Below are 22,208 nucleotides of genomic sequence, written 5' to 3' on the forward strand. Positions count from 1 at the left end.
GCTCTGTATTTGAGTCGTTGCCATAGAATCATTTGTAAAGGGGAGGAGATGGTAAGATGACCACGCCCATGTGGGGGCGCCAGAAATATTTCTGCACCCAGGCGTCTGTGAGCCTAGGATTGGCCCTGTTTGGGATGAATTATAGTGTGTACTTGTTTCAATTAAGAACACTAAGTGTAATTTCTGTCTGCTGCCTCCTTACTCTGCTATCAGCATGAATCACTTCTGACAAGTTTTCTTGACACCAAGAGAAGAAAGGTGACAAGGGAGGGAGCTCCAGCACACAGCTTGTGATTGACAGCATCAGCTCTGTTCCTGTCTGCTGTGTGAAGTGGGGAGGGGGTCTCTTTCCTCCAATCAGCTCTCAGAGCTTTCCTCACTGAGCTCTGCAGAGTGTAACTTCAGCTCCCCACCCCTGCTTTCTGAAAACACAGACAAGCTGCATAAATTCTGCACTTTAATATGGGGAGGGGGGGGGGGGGGGCAGTGGGCAGCGGCTGCACCCTAAAATTGAGTGGAACATGTAACATGTTCCCAAAGGTGAACGTAACCTTTAACGCAAGTTTTTTACAATTGTCCCCTGATCTGGGATCTTCAGGAGAATAGGGCTTCTGTATTTCTAATTTGTGCAACCTCTTTTTAAGAAATCCACTACAGGTATTGCATACTTAGGCAAAGCAAGAATGCTGGAGTCCTGTGCACATAGCCTGTTCCATAGAGAAGTGGTTTGACCAGTTTGGTGTGGAGGATTTGAGTGGCCTACACAGAGCCCGGACCTCAACTCTACTGAACACCTTTGGGATAAGATGAAACACCGATTGCAAGCCATGTCTTCATGTCTAACATTAATACCTGATCACACAAATGTTCTTTTGGCTGAATGGGCAAAAATTCCCACAGACAGTCCTAAATCATATGGAAAGCCTTCTCAGAAAAGCAGAGGCTATTAAAGTTCCAAAGGCAGGGCACCTCTACAATGCCCATGGTTTTGTGGTGGCATGTTTACTAAGCTCCTAAAAGGTGTGATGGTCAGGTGCCCACAAACAATTAGCCACGTCGTTTAGATAAATAATACATTAGATCAGGCATGTCCAAAGTCGGTCTCGCGGGCCAATTGCGGCCCTCGTTGCGGGTTTTAAATGGCCCGCCTGGTAATTTGGACATATATATATCTTTTGTGGCCCCCCAACGATCTCCCAGCGCCGGGGGCCACAAAAGATATACATGCTGGCTGCCTTGGAGGGGATAGGGAGGAGGTGAGATGAGTGCCGTACATACAGGAGTATTTCCTGTTTACGCGGCAGCCTCTGTAATAGGAAGTCCCATCTCCAGCGCTGCCATTGGACGACTGTTCTGTCCATCATAGAAGGCGGGACTTTCTATTAAGGAGACTGCGAGAAAACAGGAGTTTATCCTGTATGTAATCTTTAGACATACGTCTATTGCGCCGTCAATAAATTTGTTTCGTTTCGTTCCGTTACGTATTAAAATTAATTCGTAAATCGTGTCCGAAATTCAATTCGGATTCGTACGAAATACGAATTTTCATTAGGTTTGTAAACTTTTCATAAACAATAACGAAAGTTCGTTATGATAAATTTATCATTATGAAGGGCTCCCACCATCCCTGTGCTGACTTCCTGGGTTTTTAGATTCGTTAACTTTTCGTAACAATTACGAATGTTCATTATGATAAATTTATCCGAAGTTCGTAAATGAGATTTCGTATTTCGTACAAAATTCGTATGCATAAAAATTTGTATTTCGGAACCTCATGAATGTACGAATTTCTGGAAATTCTCACGAATTTCCGATTCGTACGAAACTAATCGAACATGTCTAGTAATCTTTTGGCGCTCATCCCGCCCCTCTCCCTGTTCCCTCCAAGGCTGCAGATGGATGGGCATTAATCAGGCTGCACTGATGGCAATGGTGAGTCTGTATTCATGGCAATGGTGGGTGTTGCATTCATGGCAATGATGAGTCTGCATTCATGGCAATGGTGGGTGCTGCATTCATGGCAATGGTGGGTGCTGCACTGATGGCAATGGTGGGTGCTGCATTCATGGCAATGATGAGTCTGCATTCATGGCAATGGTGGGTGCTGCACTGATGGCAATGGTGGGTGCTGCATTCATGGCAATGATGAGTCTGCATTCATGGCAATAGTGGGTGCTGCATTCATGGCAATGATGGGTGCTGCACTGATGGCAATGGTGGGTGCTGCATTCATGGCAATGATGAGTCTGCATTCATGGCAATGGTGGGTGCTGCATTCATGGCAATGGTGGGTGCTGCACTGATGGCAATGGTGGGTGCTGCATTCATGGCAAAGATGAGTCTGCATTCATGGCAATGGTGGGTGCTGCATTCATGGCAATGGTGGGTGCTGCATTCATGGCAAAGATGAGTCTGCATTCATGGCAATGGTGGGTGCTGCATTCATGGCAATGGTGGGTGCTGCACTGATGGCAATGGTGGGTGCTGCATTCATGGCACTTGTGAGGCTGCAGATGGGCACTGACCCTTATTTTGCTTCACATTTCTTTATTTAAAATTTACGTTTTTTCCCTGAAACTTGCCTCTTAAAGTAAAGGTGCGTGTTATACGCCAATAAATACAGTATATCCAAATAACACGCCTGAGCTCATCTCTTTACTCACACACAGCCACATATGCAGGAGAATTCTTGTTGGGCAGTGTATTAGTGCTCGAACGAACACACTTAGACCGAATTTTAATGGTTCAAAGAATGTCAGGCAAACACAACTGAACTCTGATTATAACTTACTGGTGCTCTATCTCCCCTGGACTGGTGCTGATGGTTGAGTTTAGGGGGGGTTGGGGACTTCTATCTTTCTATTTAGGTTGATTAGTTGGACTATGTTAGTTCCCTACGAGGCCAAGAGGGGAGAAGGTATGTTGCCCTCTCGGCCTCTATGTTTTGAATGTATACATGTATGAAAAAATTGATTAAAAAGAATTAAAAAAAAAAAAAAAGAATGTCAGGCAAAATGGTCGGCCCTCACGCATGTTCACTTTATCAAATCTGGCCCTCTTTGAAAAAAAGTTTGGACACCCCTGCATTAGATAGAAGAGTGTCAGGTTCATTTAAATTATTTTAAATCTTAGCACGATTTACGGTTACAGTGTACAATTTGCATAAAGACGATGTTGGTTTTTAGAAAATGACACGGTGAAGAGACAGTTCAGTGACTCCCGTACAGGTATCTCATGCTTGTGGTAACAGGTTTTGCATATACCGGATTGGCACAGCCTTTTCGTGACAAAAAATGTTCCATCTCTGGAGGAGAAGTTGTGTAGACCAGAACGTGGTGAAGGAAGTGATGGTCCTGCATCAGGGATCAGCCAGGAACTAAACAGAAAGGAACTACACATCCTTGCACAAATCATAGACGCATCTCACCCTGCAGAGAGCAGATCGCCATTAACTAGACCGAATCTAGCTGCAAAACTTTGATAAGACCCTATATGTTGTGAAATTGACAATTAAAGTGTAACTAAACCCACAACAGCAAAATCAGTCTGTATATGCAGTAAAGCATGCTTGTTATACTCACTGTGGAACCTAAGGGGTTAATCCTCTGCATTGTGTAAAACAGCTTTTTGATTCAGTCTTCTCTGATCCTTCCCTTCTTCCACTGTCCCCAATCCATCTCCTGATAGAAAAGAGTATTGGGGACAAGGTGCACATGCTCAGTTTGGTGTTTATTGCTAGAGAGTTTTTTTTTTTTTTTCTTGGAACAGTGCATGTGATCAGCACATGGCCAATCGGCACTGTCCAGACAGAGGGTCATGCAGCCCTTATAGGACAGTCAGAGGAGAATGAAAACTCCTCCTACAAGCTTTAACCATACACTGATAGAAGTCACAGGACTGCTATATACTGCTGATGATAAAAGGTATTTATCAGTTTATATTTACTAAAACTATTGCATTTCTATTGAAAAATGAGAGAAAGTAAATGGGATTTTTAAGATGCCAAAACAAAACAAAATTGTTATTATAAAAGTAAAAAAAAAATATTCAAAGAGTAAAAACAAGACATAACAGGAGTAAGTGTTGAAAACAGAGTACTAATACATGTGCTGACTGATTTCATCTCTACATGTTTCGCCTTGATATTGGCGAAACATGTAGAGCAATCAACAATTATAACAATTACAATACATAAATAAATAAATACAGTTTAAACAAATTGAAACGAGCATTCATCGATTGAAGACAGCACAGCAGATAAGTCATAGATGGTCATAATGATTACCTGGATATTCACAACAATTTACACATAAATTAGGGCTCCATAGTCATGGGGGTTTCAACAGACGGATCATATGGTGTAGCCATAGAGGGGGGTGTATCCGAAATACCAAATGATCTGTCTGTTAACATCTCTATGATTATGGAGCCTTAATTTATGTGTAAATGGTTGTGAATATCCCCACACCACAATCCCCCCTCCACCAAGTGATTTGGACCAGTGCACAAAGCAAGGTCCATAAAGACATGGATGAGTGAGTTTGGGGGTGGAGGAACTTGACTGGCCTGCACATAGTCCTAACCTCAACCCGATAGAACACCTTTGGGATGAATTAGAGCGGAGACTGCGAGCCAGGCCTTCTCGTCCAACATCAGTGCCTGACCTCACAAATGCGCTTCTAGAAGAACGGTCAAACATTCCCATAGACACACTCCTAAACCTTGTGGACAGCCTTCCCAGAAGAGTTGAAGCTTTTATAGCTGCAAAGGGTGGGCCAACTCAATATTGAACCCTACGGACTAAGACTGGGATGCCATTAAAGTTCATGTGCGTGTAAAGGCAGGTGTCCCAATACTTTTGACAATTTAGTGTAATTATAACTGTTGGATGACATTACAGTTGGACGAATTAAAAGAATTGGATCAGCGTTATATGTGGTAGTTCCAATTACAAAAGTCTTCTGGGAGAAAGGGACCAGAGGCCGTTTCTGCTTTTTATCTGCTTCTGTTATTTCCTTAGCTTGACTGTCAGTGCCACCAGGTCCCACCCTTCTATTTTAGTATCCCTGGTAGATTTTTTTAATAGAAGTTAAAATAAGTTGTATTTTGTCTTCATCATCTCATTAGGTAGGGCTACCAGGAGCTTCCAACATCATTCTGTACACTTTGCCATCATTTGTCCCCATTCTGGACCTTTCTTCTCCAAGTGACCTCAATAAGAACTACATGTGTTCCCCCAAGCCACCAATGTTTACCAGAAAAGGACATCTGGGGTGTGCAGGATTTAGGCCTCATTTAGACGGGTAATAACACCCGTAGACCATGATTGAGGGCCTTGTTTATGCGGTTTCAGCCGCCAAGTGCTGGTGCAGGCAGCTCATTCATGTCTACAGGGTGCAGAGTCTGCGACAGCCACAGCCGATCATCCCAATTTGACAGCTAGATGGCTGAGTGGCCCCCAAACAGATAGTCTGCGCTCCAGGTCGCTCACCCGTAGGGTGGCCACATTTCCAAACTGCCATTCAGGGACATCCCCCTCCCCCCCTCCACTTCCAAAAAAATCAGCTTGTGCTGTAATGAATCACAGCACAGTGATTAGACAAAATAAAAAATAAAAGGTAAAATAACTAAGCAAAAAAAAATGTTTTAAGTGTGCCCCGTCCTGCCAAGCTCGCATACGTGAGTAGCGCCCGCATATGAAAACGGTGTTCAAACCACACATGTGAGGTATCGCCGCGATCGGTAGAGCGAGAACAATCATTTTAGCCCTAGACCTCCTCTGTAACTCAAAACATGCAACCTGTAGAATTTTTTTAACGTCGCCGATGGAGAATTTTAAGGGTAAAAGTTTGTCGCCATTCCACGAGCGGGCGCAATTTTGAAGCGTGACATGTTGGGTATCATTTTACTCAGCGTAACATTATCTTTCACAATATAAAAAAGAAATTGGGCTAACTTTACTGTTGTCTTATTTTTTAATTCAAAATATACGTATTTTTTCCAAAAAAAGTGCGCTTGTAAGACCGCTGCGCAAAATACGGTGTGACAGAAAGTATTGCAACAACCGCCATTTTATTTTCTAGGGTCTTAAAAAAAAATGTATAATCTTTGTTCTAAGTAATTTTCTAGCCAAAAAAAACTGTTTTTAACTTGTAAACAACACATCTAAAACGAGGCCTGGTCTTTAAGTGGTTAAGCACTCCAAACATGCTCCAAAAGATGCAGCTTGCAGGACTTTTTTCACCGCCCCGCCAGGCGCACTGCCCCAGTGTGAATGCATCCATTGAAATGAATGGGAAGCAGTTTTCGGTGAGCTTTTTCAGGCGCTTTTTTTAGCGCAAAAAACGCCTGAAAAGCGCCTCAATGTGAAAGGGGTCTTGAAGATGAAGCCTTTTTGTTTTTTTTTTTCAATATCTTTTATTATTAATAATCTTTGAATCATGTACAAAATTCAATAAAATTTAATAACATTTTTTTTCCATCACACGAAATCCTGCTTCTCTGTGGCTAGATACAATTTACCTCTAAACCTCTAAACCCCTCCCCCCCCTACTAACCCCCCCCTCCTTCCCCTCCCCTGCACTGGATCCAAGTTTTATATCGCTTACGTCTTTTAATGTACCTACTCCTGATCTGGTCAAGCTCCAAGCATTTCTGAAAACTTCATTGTATGCTTAAATATATGCCAATCCTTCCATTTTTCCTCAAATCCAGCCCATCCCTCTTCCCCACTACATCTCAAATACTCCATATTATTTATATCATCTACTCTGTTACTCCAACTCCTCAGCGTGGGGCTCTATGGGTCTTGCCAATGTTTGGGGGATTAGGCTTTTGGCTGCGTTCTGGAGTGAGGGGACCAGGGTTTTCATATATTGGTTGACTGGTGTTTTCGTCCGGTGGAATAAACACTCCCACAGATCTTCTTGGACTTCCTTTTTTGTTATATATTTTATTTTCTGTGTTATTTCTCTCCAGAAATGTTTAATTTTGGGGCACGTCCACCAAATATGCGACATAGTTCCCCGTTCTCCGCACCCCCTCCAGCAACACTGCAAAGTCTCCGTTTGATACTTATGGGCCTCATCTGGAGTTATATACCACCGTGCTAAACTTTAAAAACTACTTTCTATCACATTACTATCCTGTGATGTTACAAAAACCAAACTCATAATTTTTCTCATCTCCGACTCATTCACCTGTGTCCCTAATTCCTCTTTCCATTTACTGATGTATGGCGGCTTCCCCATCCCATTCCCTTCCATCAGGATTTTATATATTACCGATATCCCCCTTCTTTTTACGCCCTCCATGCATAGTTTCTCCATCTGTAGCAAATTGTCTGCTGACCTCACTGGTTGTGGGAGGGAATCGAAAAAGTGTTTTAGAAGGGAATACCGCCATTCATCTATCACCATTAAATCATTTTTTTGTTTTTGAAATGTGCAAAACCTTCCCCTCACCGTTACATCTTTTAATTGTGCATTCTGTTTTATAATCCAGTTTCCAAACAAGTTACTTTTCCCCAGTGGAAAATACTCTGTGTCCTTCAGTGCAATACATGGGGAGTTATATCTCTATTTTTCTTTTTTGTGTGTCATATCCCACGTCTCTAGTGCTTTAAATGTCATCTTATATGATTTCTCTCCTATATTTCAAGTGTGTAGGCACCCAAATCATTTTCCCCAACTCTGTCTTGCTAATGGCATTTTCCAATTCCACCCACCTTTTATTTTTATTATTTGTTGCCCAGTCAATAACCCGAGCAAGGAGAGCCGCTTTATGATAGTTCTTTAAACCTGGGACTCCCAGGCCCCCCTGCTTTCTATCTCTAGTTAGTATTTGTAAACTTATTCTTGTCTTTTTCCCCTTCCAGATATACCTAATGCCGCGTACACATGGGCAGACTTTTCGACCGGACTGGTCCGACTGACTTTTGCTGGACTTCCAACGGGCTTTCTGACTAATGGACTTGCCTACACACGATCACACCAAAGTCCACCGGATTCGTACGTGATGACGTACGACCGGAGTAAAATAAGGAAGTTGATAGCCAGTAGCCAATAGCTGCCCTAGCATGGGTTTTAGTCCGTCGGACTAGCATACAGACGAGCGGATTTTTCTACCGGACTCGAGTCCGTTGGAAAGATTTGAAACATGTTTTAGTTCTAGGTCCTTCGGACTTTTGGGGGAAAAAAGTCCGCTGGAGCCCACACACGATCGAATTGTCCGACGGAGTCCGGTCCGCCGAAACAAGTCTGCCAAAAAGTCCGCTCGTGTGTACGCGGTAAAAGGAGTATTGTTTTCCATATTTTAAAATACGCTTGTGGGAGGGGGATCGGCAGCATATGAAATTGGTACATGATCTTTGGCAAAAGACTCATTTTAAATATATTAATTCTCCCCAACCAAGACAGGTGTCTTGACGCTATCTTGCTTAAGTCTTTTTTAATTTCATTCAGCAATGGCAGAAAGTTTGATTGGTAAAGCGTATCCATGTGCGTTGTAATCTTAACCCCTAAATATTTTAACTCTTTCTCTCTCCAGATAAATGGGAACTCCTCCTGATATATAAGTGCCTCCTCTAGCGGGACATCTAGAATTCAGGATCTCAGATTTAGCCGGATTTATTTTAAAATTCGAACATTCTCCGTACTGTTTCAGTTCTTTCATCAAGTTGGACAGAGTTGTCCTAGGGCAGGTCACGAAAAACAATATATCGTCGGCGTATGCAGCCATCCTATGTTCCGCTTCTCCTGACCTAAGCCCCCTAATGTTTACATCCTGACGTATTTTTGCCAACAACGGTTCAAGTGACAGTACAAACAGTAGGGGGGATAGGGGGCACCCTTGTCTAGTGCCATTGTGCATTTCAAAGGGTCCTGAGACAGAGCCATTTACTTTCACCCTTTCTGTGGGGTATTTGTAAAGCGCTCCTATCAATTGCATACATCTATTACCTATACCCATCAGCGCTAGGGCTTCTCCCATGAACCCCCAGTCTACCCTGTCAAAAGCTTTTTCAGCATCAATTGACAGGAGTAGACCGTGGCTCCCAGACTCCTTTATTTCATGCACCACCAACAATGTCCTGATTCCATTGTCTCGGCATTCTCTTCCGTGTACAAACCCTGCATGGTCAGTATGTACTAGCTCGCTCATTAATGGTTTCAGCCTTCCCGCCATTACCTTGGCAAACACCTTAATGTCGTCGTTCAGCAATGAAATTGGCCTATAATTCGAGCAAAGTGAAGCGTCTTTTCCCTCTTTTGGTATTATGGTTATGGCCGCCTCTAATGCCTCTTTCCTTATTGCCCACTTCGTTCCTATCCCGTTAATGTATGTGCACAGTTTTGGAACCAGGATATCTCTAAACTTTCTATAGTATAACGTTGTTATGCCATCCGGGCCTGGGCTCTTACCCAAGGGAGTCTCTCTTAATATTTTCCTTATCTCTTCCTCTGTTACAGGTTCTTCCAGCCCATTCTTTTGCTCCTCTGATATTCTGTTTAGGTCTATCTCTTCTAAAAAAAACCCTCATTTTATCATTTCTTTTATTTTTTTTGCTCAGGTGTTTCGTTATTAATAGTGTATAGTTTTGCTTAATATTCTTGAAAAAATTTTGCTATCCCTGATGTATTATAAACCATTTTTCCTGTACTATCTTGTATTTTTTCTATATAGTTTGCTGCTGTTTTCTTTTTTAACATCCTTGCCAGGGGTTTTCCAATTTTATTTCCCCAGAGATACCTTTCCTTTTTAATCTTATCATAGGCCAACCATGTATCTTGCTCGACTAGTTCTTTCAGTTCCTCTCTTTTACAAATAAGAGTCGCCATAGCCTCTACATTTCCTGTTTTTTTATGTTGCTGTTCTATTCCGGTAATATCTTTTATCAGAGTGTTCTTTCTCCTTATTCCCGCCTTTTTTCTTTCTGTTCCTAATTGAATCAGTATACCTCTAACATATGCCTTATGGGCCTCCCACAATGTGGCTTCTGATATTTCTTTCCTGTCATTAGTTTTAAAGTACCACTCTAATTCCTGACTGATCCTCTCTTCTGCCTCTTTATCCGGTAATAGCTCTTCATTTAGTCTCCAGGGAGATGTTCTATTTGGCTTCTCCTCCTTCTTAATACCCATCAATACCGGTGCATGATCAGAAAACGTAGCGATTTTAATATCGATTTTGACAATTGTCTCGAGCAGTCTATGGTCTACCAGAAAAAAATCTATTCTTGAGTATGTCCCGTGCACAGAGGAGTGGAATGTATAGTCTCGGCATTCGCCACACTTCTATCAACTGATTCTATAATAGAATCTTTTTTAAAGCCTTCCGCAGTACATTCCCAGTCCTCTGTGTATTTGACGTACTATCGATCCCTGGTGACATACGAACATTAAAATCTCCGCCCAAAATAGTATGTCCTTTCTTGAAGTCCATGAATCTTTTTATGATGTTAATTATATATTTTATTGGATTACTGTTGGGGCAATAGATATTTGCCAGAGAGTATTCTTCCTCATTAATTTTACCCTTCAGGAATAGATATCGCCCTTCCGGGTCTGTAATTCTGTCTTCTAGGACAAACCTTACTCCTCTGGCAAATCCTATAGCAATCCCTTTGGCTCTTTTTATTGGGGAGTCCCCATAGTACCAAACTGGGTAGTCTCTTGAAATTATTTTTAAATTAGAGTCATGTGATATATGTGTCTCTTGCAATAGAACTACATCCGCTTTATAGTGTTTAATCTTTCTTATTACATTGTTTCTTTTTATTAGAGCATTTAAACCGCGTACATTGTAGGTCATAAAGTTAAGGGGGGTCATCTCTGCACACTGTGCTCCGGGACATCTCTACCCTTCTCCCTCCCTTGCATCTCCTCCATCTCCAAGAGCACGGTGGGCAGAGACCCCCCTTTCCCCTTATCCTTATCTTGATCCTTTCCAGAGCAGTTCCCTTGGAGAAACCCCCTCCTTTCCCCCCCTCTCCTTTTTACCCTCCCTCCCCCCCTTCCTTTGGGGTGATTGGCCTCCCCGTGGCCCATGGATCCAAGGCCCTCTACCTCCTCCTGGCCCTTTGGTTCCCCCCAGAGGTTAGACACTACCTGTGGGTCCCGTCAGACCCGCTGCCCCCAGGAGTAGGGATGACCCATCCCCCGCCCCCTCCCCCCGAACATTTTACTCATTCTCTTATCCCCCCCCCCCTTGTCCTCCCCTCAGCCCCAGTTCTTTGTTTCTCAGATCTTCTTCTTTTATAAGGCCCAGTTTTTCCTTGTAATCGGTTGCCATCTCTGTTCCTCCATAGTCAGGGATGTTGTTTTGTGCTTCCCACCAGCCTGGTATTTCGACCAGTGGTATATCCAGTCTATCACAAAAAATAGCCGTATCGTCTGGGTATCTCAGGGTTGCTGACAGTCCCTCTCTTCTCCCTATTAGACATGCTGGAAAGCCCCAGGAATACTGTGTATTATTATGTTTCAAATGCTCCAGTAAGGGTTTCAATGTTCTTCTTCGGGCCAAAGTCTCGGGTGAAAGGTCAGGAAATATCTGCAGGATGGTCTCTTCATATTTAATTGGCGGTTTATTTTTTAGGCTCTGCCAGATCTGTTCCTTATCCTGGAAACAGTGAAATTGCTATTATATCTCTCGGTATTTCCGCTGACAGTGTAGCTGGCTTTCTTACCCGGTGAACCTTTTCAAACTATATTTTTTCAGTCTCTGTCAGTCCCAGCATATGCCCAAATATTTTATCCATTTTTACTTGCAAATCTTCTCCTTGCATATCTGGGACTCCCCTTATTCTAAGGTTTTTCCTTCGATTCCGGTTGTCCTGGCCTTCCAGCCGATACATTGTGTCTCTCTGATCTCTCTGTAGTCCTGCCATCTGCTATTGCTTGTAAATCCAATTGTTCTTCTCTATCCTTCTTAAGATATGGTTTAAATCCTCATGTAAGGTGGCCATTTCCCCCTTAATAGATGATTCTAATTTTGCAAACATCTCCGCCATCTCTCCTTTGGTTGGCAGCTGTTTTTTTGTCTAGGTTCAATTGCCAGCTCCTCTTCTCTGTCCTCCCCACTGCTTGCTGCTATCTCTGTCCATTTTTTTGAGCTCCCTCTAGGGTTTTTTTTTACTCCTAGCCCCTGTCTGTTTCCCCGGGCTCTCTGTCCCCCCCTGTGTCATATATTTTTTTATGGAGCCAGGACTCGAGCTCATTTTGGGTGGATTCATACTTTTTCCCTTTATCCTGTTCTTTGTTAAAGTTTAGATACCATTCCGGTAAAATAGTTTTTGGCAGAGTCACCTTTTCCCTTCAGTTCTGCTGGCTACAAACAGGCCCAGTGGCTTCGGGGGGTGAGTGACTGCTTACTTACTGTGTTGCTATGTGACCTTGTCTGTGTTCCAGTTTTCAGAATGGTTAATACCGGGTGTTCTCAGCGGGTGTGCATTAATTCATGAGAGATAAACGGCTCAGTGTATTTATCTTATGGTTCTAAGATGTTAATTTCTGATACCTTTTCTTGTTTAGACACGGGTACAAGGGTAAGTTGTGTGCACAGATATGGGGGTGAAGGGAGGGTCTCACCTTCCCTTCTCTCCCATCAACTCCTATCGCCAGGCCTCTCAAATTAGTCTTTGCCTCCGCTATTCATCCATATTCCTCATTGCTTCATCTGGGTTGCCTTATGCCGCGTACACACGACCGGTTTTGCCGTCGGAATTAACTCTGAAGGTTTCTCAGAGGGAACTCCGACAGAATTCCATTCAAGCGGTCAACCCAAAGTCCGACCAAAGTCCAAACGTCCAGAACGCGGTGACGTACAACACTTACGATGGGACTAGAAAAAGGAAGTTCAATAGCCAGTAGCCAATAGCTTCTGTCTCGTACTTGCTTCAGAGCATGCGTCGTTTTTGGTCCGTCAGAACAGCATACAGACGATCGGTTTTCCCGATAGGAATTGGTTCCATCGGAAAAATTTAGAACATGTTTCATTTCTAGGTCCGTCAAATTTTCAAAAATAGAAGTCCGATGAGGCCTACACACGATCGGAATAGACGATGAAAAGCTTCTGTCGGACATTCCGCTCGTGTGTACAGGGCATTCGTTTTCTGTTTCACACAGATTTACAGTTATACAAGTTATGCACCTCCACATACACAGTCCAATCACCCATAAAACCTGGGTACCGCTTTTTACAGGCTTTAACTACTCTAGCGGTTTAATAATTGTATTGACAGGGGTATCACCCTATATACCAAGTTTCTAGTCCATCCAGTGTTAATGCAATGTACGTACAGTTAAGGTACAATGGAGAAACAAGTCACTCACCCCTCTGTCAGTTCACTCCTGGGGGTTTCTGGATCTTTTTTCTCAGTGATTGTTTTGTGACCACCTTATGGGCACTTCAGTTACTGTATCTATAGCGCTTTTTTTCCAGCACGTGGCTCGGGAGGGCCAGCTTAGCCGAGCAGGGGGGCAGGGGGGGCGCCGCAGACCTCTCCCGTCCTTCAATCCAACCTGCCATCACTCCCTCTGCAACATGCCACCTCCTAGCCAGGACCGGCGCCGCCTGCAAGCAGTCACCCTCCCGCTGCCTCCACTGCACAATGGACACGAGGGACCAGGGAGACAGGTGAGCTCCTGATGTACTGTCTTTCTGTGTGCGTGTCCCCAAGGGCCGCTGTGTACTCTCGCCGGAGCCCGACACCGCTGCACGTTCCCGCTGACTCTCCAGAGGCGCTCCGGTGTGTCCGGTGTGTCCCGCTCTCGAACACTCGGCTGGTTGGCAAAGGGGCTGAGAGGGGGGGGATAGAACCGGAGCAGAGAGGGGAAGTCTTCACTCACTCAACTCATGTCGGGGGAGGTTCGCGGGCTTCTCGGGCCATCAGCAGCGGCTGCCTCTGTCAGGCTCCCTCATCAGGCCCGCCCTCTCCAGATGAAGCCTTTTTCTGACACTTGTTGCCTGCAAGTTAAAAATCTGTATTTTTTGCTAGAAAATTACATAGAACACCCAAACATTATATATATATATATATATATATATATATATATATATATATATATATATTTTTTTTTTTTTTTTTTTAGCAGAGACCCCAGAGAATAAAATGGCGATGGTTACAATATTTTATGTCACACTGTATTTGCACAGTGGTTTTTCAAATGCAATCTTGTGGGGAAAAAATACACTTTAACTCATTTTATCCAGAATTGTGCAGCTCTAATGGGGACATTAATCCAACAGGTGACTGAGGGCAACACAAAGCAGTTCTTACTTCGGACAAGTTAACATACATTTGATATCTGAATTTTTCTTTCAGGTTTATGACGAATATGAAGGTCAAAGTTATATGGACTTGTGGGCTCCTAATGTTATTTCTTAAAGGTAAGCGAAAGCAAAGCACTTAATGGGGTAAATAATCAAATGCAAGTGGAGAGAGGTCCTATTTAATGCAAATCTCGTTCCTTCTTATATTTATTTATGGTTTATATAGACACTTGAAGACCAGGCCTTTTCTGGCACTTTTTGTTTACAAGTTTAAATCAGTATTTTTTGCAAGAAAACTACCTATAACCCCCAAATATTATACATTTTTTTTAGCAGAGACCCTAGGGAATAAAAAAATTTAAAAAATATCGATCATTTTTCAAACGTAACGTTTTTAGAAACAATACATGTTAAAGAATTTAAACATCCTATGTACACCCTATTTTTTTAAATAAAATATGAAAGATGATGTTGTGCCGAGTAGACTTGTCACGCTTTAAAATTGCGCACGCTCATGGAATGGCGACAAACGACGGCACTTAAAAATCTCCATAGGCGACACTTTAATTTTTATTTTTTTTTGCAGGTTACCTGTTTAGAGTAACAGAGGAGGTCTATCCCTAGAATTATTGCTCTCGCTCTAACGTCCATGGCGACACCTCACATATGCGGTGCGAACACCGTTTACATATGTGAGCGTGACTTACGTCTGCCTTTGCTTCTGCGCGTGAGCACGGAGGGAAGGGGTACTTCAATTTTTTTTTTCTTATTTCATTTTTTACTTTTACACTGTGCCTTCAATTTTTTTTTTTTATCACTTTTTTTCCTATTACAAGGAATGTGAACATCCTTTCTAATAGAAATAAGGATGACAGGTCCTCTTCATGGAGAAATCCGGGGTCAAAAATACCCCAAATCTCTCCTTTACCTTTAAAAACAAAAGATCAAAAAAACTTTTTTTTTTATTTTTTTTGCTTTAAAAAAAAAAAAGCAGCCAGCAGTGTTTATCAACAACATTACTCAGCACTGAAAGAGAGAGAAAAAGAAACATTGTATCATTCTGTTCTTTTAGAGATCAAAGGGATGAACTTCAGTCTGCAAAAGAGGTCAGTTTAACCGCTTGCTGACCAGCCGACGTCATTTTACGGCGGCAGGTCGGCACGATCCCACGAACCATCGTAGCTATACGTCAGCTTGTGGGATCGGTATAGCAGGCACGTGCAATAGTTTGCTTCCACACTCGCTCCTCCAAGATCATAGAGGCGACCAGAGACCATCTGGTCTTTGTGTGCCTCTGTGACCAGCCAGCCGCACCGTCAGATCGTTTTTCAGGTGTAAGAAGCGTAAGCCTGAGAAACTCCAGTTGGAGGGGATGTCGCTTCTGAAAGTGATCCAGCAGCTAATCAGCCACTTGGACCGCTTATATGAGAAAGCCAGCTGGTAGCTGATAAAAGAAAAAAAAATACTGGGGTTATGGCTGATCATCCATAATCCCGGTAAACTACTTGCAAACTGCAACGTATATACATACTGGATAGTCTAAGTACATTGTGCAGAGCTTTACAGCTCACACCATTCATCACAGTACATGAGTGTCATTCAGGACAGTGACAGGGTCTATGTAAAGGGGCCCCCTGACCCACTGATACTTACCTTGCTAAAGTTTCAGTGACACTCCTAAAAATGTCTCGGCAAGCAGAAATGACTAGTACTTCCGGAAGTAGGGAAGCAGATGACCTCCATTAATGTGACAGTGCTCAAGTCTATTAACCAATCACTACAGAGATTCTGCAAAAGAGGGAGGAGCTGTGGGGGAGAGCAGGCTAGGTGGGTATTCGTGGACCTGGGGGCCCCTTTACACTGTTTTCTTGCCCTGAATAGCAAGTGTCTCTTCAACATGCTTTGAAAAACCTTTTTTTTTTTAAAAAAGGGCTCTATAAACAGCAGGTACTATGGAGTAATTCATCCTCAAAGTGTTTACAACTTTACAGAGAGTACATTTGTCCTTTTGCCCCTTTCAAAAAGACCATAGGCGCCATATATAGAGTATATATGCTGATCCCGGCGGCGTGTACATTATATACTGTATATGGTTTCCAAGGACTTTTTTCCATGCTTGAGAAAGGAGCGCGCATGCGCATATATGGCAATCTGAAACGTGTCGCCTCCCCTCGCTTGGTGACTTCATCTTACATACACCGCGTTCCACCACAATCTCAGACAGGAACAAATGGGTTTCCTTCCATCTGTGAGGGCTTGACAAGCGGATCCTTGGCGTTTAGACATGTTCAATTCGTTTTGTTCCGAATTTAGTTTTTTAACGAATTTTGACAAATTCATTAATGCAGAAATATCTGAATTAAAGAAAACCTATTTAACAGATTTTCTCATTTCAAATTTGAAAATTCGCAAATTAGAAAAGTAGAGAATTCGGAAATTCCAAAAATTCAGGAAATTCGGAAATCCAAAAATAAGAATGAAAAATCCGAAAATAAGAACAAAAGATCCGAAAATTAAGTACGAAAATCCGAAAATTTGAAAATCTGAAGTAATAACTTACTAATAATAACTATTACTAAACTATTAATTTATAGGTATTGGAATTTCCTTTTAAATTTGGCTATTAGTAAACGTAACGAATACGAATTTATCCAAAGTTACGAATTATCCGAAAAAAGCGAATGCCGCATCTAAATGAATGGAGCGTAACAAATTGCTTTTTAATATTATTATTATTATTTATTATTATTAATTTGTTCTGTTCCATCTTTTTAGAAGCGGCATTAGTTATCCCGGATAATTCGTAACTTATTTGTCCAGCCAAATTTGAAAGGAAATTCCAAAACTCATAATTTAATAGTTTAGTAATAGTTAAGTTATTATTAGTTAGTTATTATTTAGAATTTTTGGATTTTCAGATTTTTTTTCTTATTTTAGAATTTCCGGATTTTCAAATTTCAGAATTTTCAAATTTCAGAATTTTTGAATTTACGAATTCCGAATTTAATTTAATTTAACGAAACGAAAGCTAACAAATTTTTCAGCAGTGCACATGTCTATTGGCATTTATTCCAGTGGATAATACCATCTATGTCCCAGCAATTTAACAGATAAGCCTGTCTTGCATTTCATACATGTAAGTGGCCCTATTAGGGTTTAATAAAACTGTTTGGTCCTTCTGCACTTAGAGACACTTTTCCTTTCTCTTCTTCCCAATGTGCATACAGAGCCTGCTTCTGCTCGTGGATCAGCTTGCCCGAGTGAATGGACTTTTCTGGATTCTTTACTCTAATGCCGCGTACGCACGATTGGATTTTGTGACAACAAATGTTGGATGTGAGCTTGTTGGCGGAAAGTCCGACCGTGTGTATGCTCCATCGAACATTTGTTGGCGGACTTTCCGCCAACAAATGTTTGCTAGCAGGTTCTCAAATTTTCCACCAACAAATTTTTGTCGTCTGACTTTTCGATCGTGTGTACACAAGTCCGACGTACAAAAGTCCACGCATGCTCTGAATCAAGTACGAGCTGGAAGCGCTCGGTCTTGTAAAACTAGCGTTCGTAATGGAGATATCACATGACTATAGAACTTCCTTTTTATCGGCTCGCCGTACGTCTTGTACGTCACCATGTTCGTAATTGTTGGCCAACATTTGTGTGACCGTGTGTATGCAAGACAAGTTGGAGCCAACAACCTTTGAACAAAATTCCACGGTTTTGTTGTCGGAAAGTCCGATCGTGTGTACGGGGCATTACAGATAAGCCTGTCTTGCATACCATACATGTAAGTGGCTCTATTAGGGTTTAATAAAACTGTTTGGTCTTTCTGCACTTAGAGACACTTTTCCTTTCTCTTCTTCCCAATGTGCATATAGAGCCTGCTTTTGCTTGTGGATCAGCTTGCCCGAGTTAATGGACTTTCTGGACTCTTTAGCCTTATATTCTATTCGTGAGGTTTACTTACCCGGAAGCACCTACCATTCTTTGCCTTTCTTCCTAAAGCATTCACACTAGATCAGCCATTCTCAGCCAGGTTTCTGTGGAACCCTGGGGTTCCTCCAGAAGTTGCTAGGGGTTCCTTGAGCTGTGGCTGATGGACCACCTATTTGATGGTGCCTACAGAGTTCAAGGTTCAGCACCACTTAGCAAAGCCAGCAGGATGACACCAAATATATTTTTAGCTGTCTTTAGGGGGGCATTCTGAACACCACTTTAAGGGGGACATTCTTCCTATTGACCACCAATATAAGGAGCATTGTTCTTGTTGAGCCCTGCTGATTTGGTTTTAGTAAGGGTTCCTCGAGACATGAAAATTATTTTTGGGGTTCCTCTAGGGTTAAAAGGTTGAGAAAGCCTGCACTAGATCATCTCCATACTGCACTTGATTGTCACAGATCCCTTCATTCCTACAGGGAGCTGTACTCATGGTGGCCTCCAGAGATTCTGTGAAGTTCAGCACTCTCCAGGGAAATGAATGGGACTGTGGACAAGCTTATGCAAGATGAAGAACTGGTGGTGGAGATGATTTCATTAGAAAGAATGTGCTGCTCTGGGCAAGCACCAGGAGAGGGATAAGTATTAAACCAGGTGGCTACACACAAGCACGTACCAAAGCTACAGTTGTCCTTTAAAATAAGAACTGACAGTCCACTCAAGGGGCGAAAAACAAAGATGTAGAATAAAAAAAATCTGTAGAGTAGAGGAGTTGGAAGAACGATTTTAACAAAACTCATGATATCCATGTTTGTTGCAGGTTGTTTCAATAAACCAGTTAAAGATCAATATGTGGAATACCTGGATAAAGTTGAGGTCTGGAAAGGTTCCTGCACGGTGCTACCATGCAAGTACACACCAAAAAGCACCTATGACAAATTTATATGGTACTATAACGCAAAGTATGATGTCAAGAACAAGGATTTTAATGGGACAATTGTGTACAACAGCAAGGATGGGAATGATGTGGACCCTTTGTTTGCTGGACGAGTGCAGTATGTGGGGAAGTCAGACACGATCTGGCGGGACTGCACCATAGTAATAAGAAATATTCAGAAAGAGGATGAAGGCACTTACAATCTGAGGCTGCTGGGTACTCAGAAAGATGCACAGAAAAATGATAGGTGGATGTCAAAAGATCCATTAACCATTGCAGTATCTGGTAAGTAATTTGCATGGTTTATGCCAGCTGTAATTGGGAAAAAAAAATTCCTAAAGTGTAAGTAAACCCCCCCCTATCGTTTTCAGCCAAGGAAGCTGCCATCTTTGCCTCTGTTTAATCTACAACTGCCATGACGCTGCACATGTGATCAGTTATGACACCAGCCATTGGATGGTTTGACAGTTTGGTTGCGAGCACAACCAATGGGAGTGTTACATTTCTGGAACGTGCCGGAAATTAAACTTTTTTGAAACTGGTAAATGGATGGGTTTGCTTCCGCTTTAAAGCATCCAAACCCAAAAAAGAAAAATGCAACATATCGTAGCTTATTAATAGCTCTTGTCTAAATTGGTTCTGGTTGTTTGTACAACTTGGCTTTGCACGTGTGTTCTGCATGCTGTGGGCTTAGGCCCCTTTTCGCACTTGTGCGACTTGAAAGTCGCGCAACTTTGACGCTACTTTGACGTGACTTGAAGCAATGCCTGTGTAATCTTGAGGTCTATGGACCTCAAGTCGCATCAAAGTCAGACCAATGTAGTGCAGGGACCACTTTGAAGTCGCACAGATATGAACGGTACTTTTTGGAAATCATGGGGTACGACTTGTCATGCGACTATGCAGTCCCAAGTGGCAGGACAAGTCACACAAGTGTGAATGGGGCCTTTGTAACACTTTAATCTGTTAGGCCTCTTGCACATGATGCTGTTTGAGCATCTCCTTTTTTTAGACGGGACAGTTCACACCAGATGCAGTTCCGTGCGCTTTTTTTTCTGCACTAAAAATGCATGCACAGTGTTTTCCATGTATTCCAATGGCTCCAGTTCACACCATGCAGTCAGTGTCCGGTCAGTTTCTGGTGCAGAAACTGACCGGAAACTGACTGCATGGTGTGAACTAGAGCCATTGGAATACATGGAAAATGCTGTGCATGCATTTTCTGCAGAAAAAAAGCGCACGAAACTGCATCTGGTGTGAACTGGCCCTTAGAAAGAAGACAGAAAAGTTTAATCATGCTAATATAAGATATCCACAACTGCTTTTCTTTCTTTTCCAAGAATTGTATTGAGTTTTACAGGGAAGAAGAACAATACAACATGAGATGGTTATAAAAAGTGAATAAGAACAACATGTAAAACAAGTAGCTTGAAGCAGTTTGAATCCTGTTATTGTCCTTAACCCCATCAATACCGGGCACTAAACAAATAAAAAATACAGAAAATCTTAAAAAGAAAAAAAAGTTTTTCTTTGTTTCTGTTATAAAATTTTGTAAATAAGTTTTCTCCTTCACTGATGGGCACTGATAAGACGGCACCGATGGGCACTGATGAGGTGGCACCAATGAGGTGGCACTGATGGGCACTGATAGGCAGCAATGATGGGCACTGATAGGCGGCACTGATGGGCACTGATATGCAGCACTGATGGGCATTGATAGGTGGCACTGATGGGCACTGATAGGCAGCAATGATGGGCACTGATATGCAGCACTGATGGGCATTGATAGGTGGCACTGATGGGCACTGATAGGCAGCAATGATGGGCACTGATAGACAGCACTGATGGGCACTGATATGCAGCACTAATAGGCATTGATAGGCGGCACTGATGGGCACTCATAGGTGGCACTGATGGGCACTGATAGGCGACACTGATGGGCACCGAAAGGCTGCACTGATGGGTACTTATGGGTGGCACTGATAGGCGGCACTGATGGGCACTGATAGGTGGCACTAATGGACACTGATGGGTGGCACTGATAGGCATCACTAATGGCATTGGCAGGCATTGCTGATGGGCACTGATTGGCATCTGTTTGAGCACTGATTGGGATCTGTCTGAGCACTGACTGTCATCCCTGGTGGTCCAGGGTGGCATTCCTGGTGGCCATCCATTGTGGGCATCCCTGGTGGTCCAGTGTGGGCATCCGCGGGGGGGGGGCTGCACTGATAATTAATCAGTGCAGACCCCTCCTGTCAGGATCGGCTCTCCTCTACTCATGTCTGTCAGAAGCGACCGAGGAAAAGCCGACACACGGCATTTCCTATTTACACTGTGATCCGGACCATGATTGGACACAGCTGATCACGTGGTAGAGAGCCTCCGTCTGAGGCTCTTTACAGAGATCGGTGTTGTGGTGTGTCTGACTGACACGCCGTACCACTGTTGGTTGTGCTGTTATCCTGAAAGACGTCATCTGACATCCAGTCAAGATAACGGAACCACCGCCTGGCCGTCATTCTGCTATATATATGGAATTCTGCACTGCCGCCTAGGGGGGCGCATGCGCGCTGCTTCTACTGTGATTAGTCACATCATTTGCCAGGAAGGGAGGAGGGATGAGTCATAAGAGGGCCAATGAGAGCTGCAGAGCTGGAGGTGTGCCTCTGTGTGTCTGTGTAAATCCAGGAAGTGAACAGGCAGCCGCTTCAGCTGCCCACAGGTAAAATGGTTGCAGCCAGACTCAGTAGAGGGAGATTTCTGCAGCATATTTGGCCATACCTCCCAACTTTTTGAGATGGGAATGAGGGACACCTATCAGCAAAAGGATGCAGGGATAGGACACACCCCTTGCCACGCCCCCCTTAAAGGAGAACTGTACAAAAAAACAAGATTGGTCAAACCCACAAGTGCTTTTTTTACCACTACTATTCCTTTATATTGGCTTTTGGAATTTACAAATGCAGCAATTTAGAAATCAGATGAAAGGTTTAGCGCTGGGAAACACTTTTTGAAAGATAAAAAGTGCATTTTATATACAACTATAGAGATCAGACCAAAACGA

The 22,208-nt window shown here is 42.8% G+C and overlaps 1 protein-coding gene across 1 annotated transcript in view; it reads left to right on the forward strand.

Annotated features, from left to right (window-relative positions):
• LOC141110461 (B-cell receptor CD22-like) overlaps positions 1 to 22,208 on the forward strand; it is an 81,595-nt gene that overhangs the window by 11,259 nt on the left and 48,128 nt on the right. The window contains exons 2-3 of the mRNA XM_073601815.1: positions 14,324 to 14,388; positions 19,025 to 19,426. Coding sequence (XP_073457916.1) covers positions 14,328 to 14,388; positions 19,025 to 19,426 — 463 coding nt within the window. The 5' untranslated portion in view covers positions 14,324 to 14,327. The remainder of the gene's footprint in view (positions 1 to 14,323; positions 14,389 to 19,024; positions 19,427 to 22,208) is intronic.

The sequence above is a fragment of the Aquarana catesbeiana genome, linkage group LG10, assembly GCF_042186555.1.
Source record: "Aquarana catesbeiana isolate 2022-GZ linkage group LG10, ASM4218655v1, whole genome shotgun sequence".
Classification (NCBI taxonomy): domain Eukaryota; kingdom Metazoa; phylum Chordata; class Amphibia; order Anura; family Ranidae; genus Aquarana; species Aquarana catesbeiana.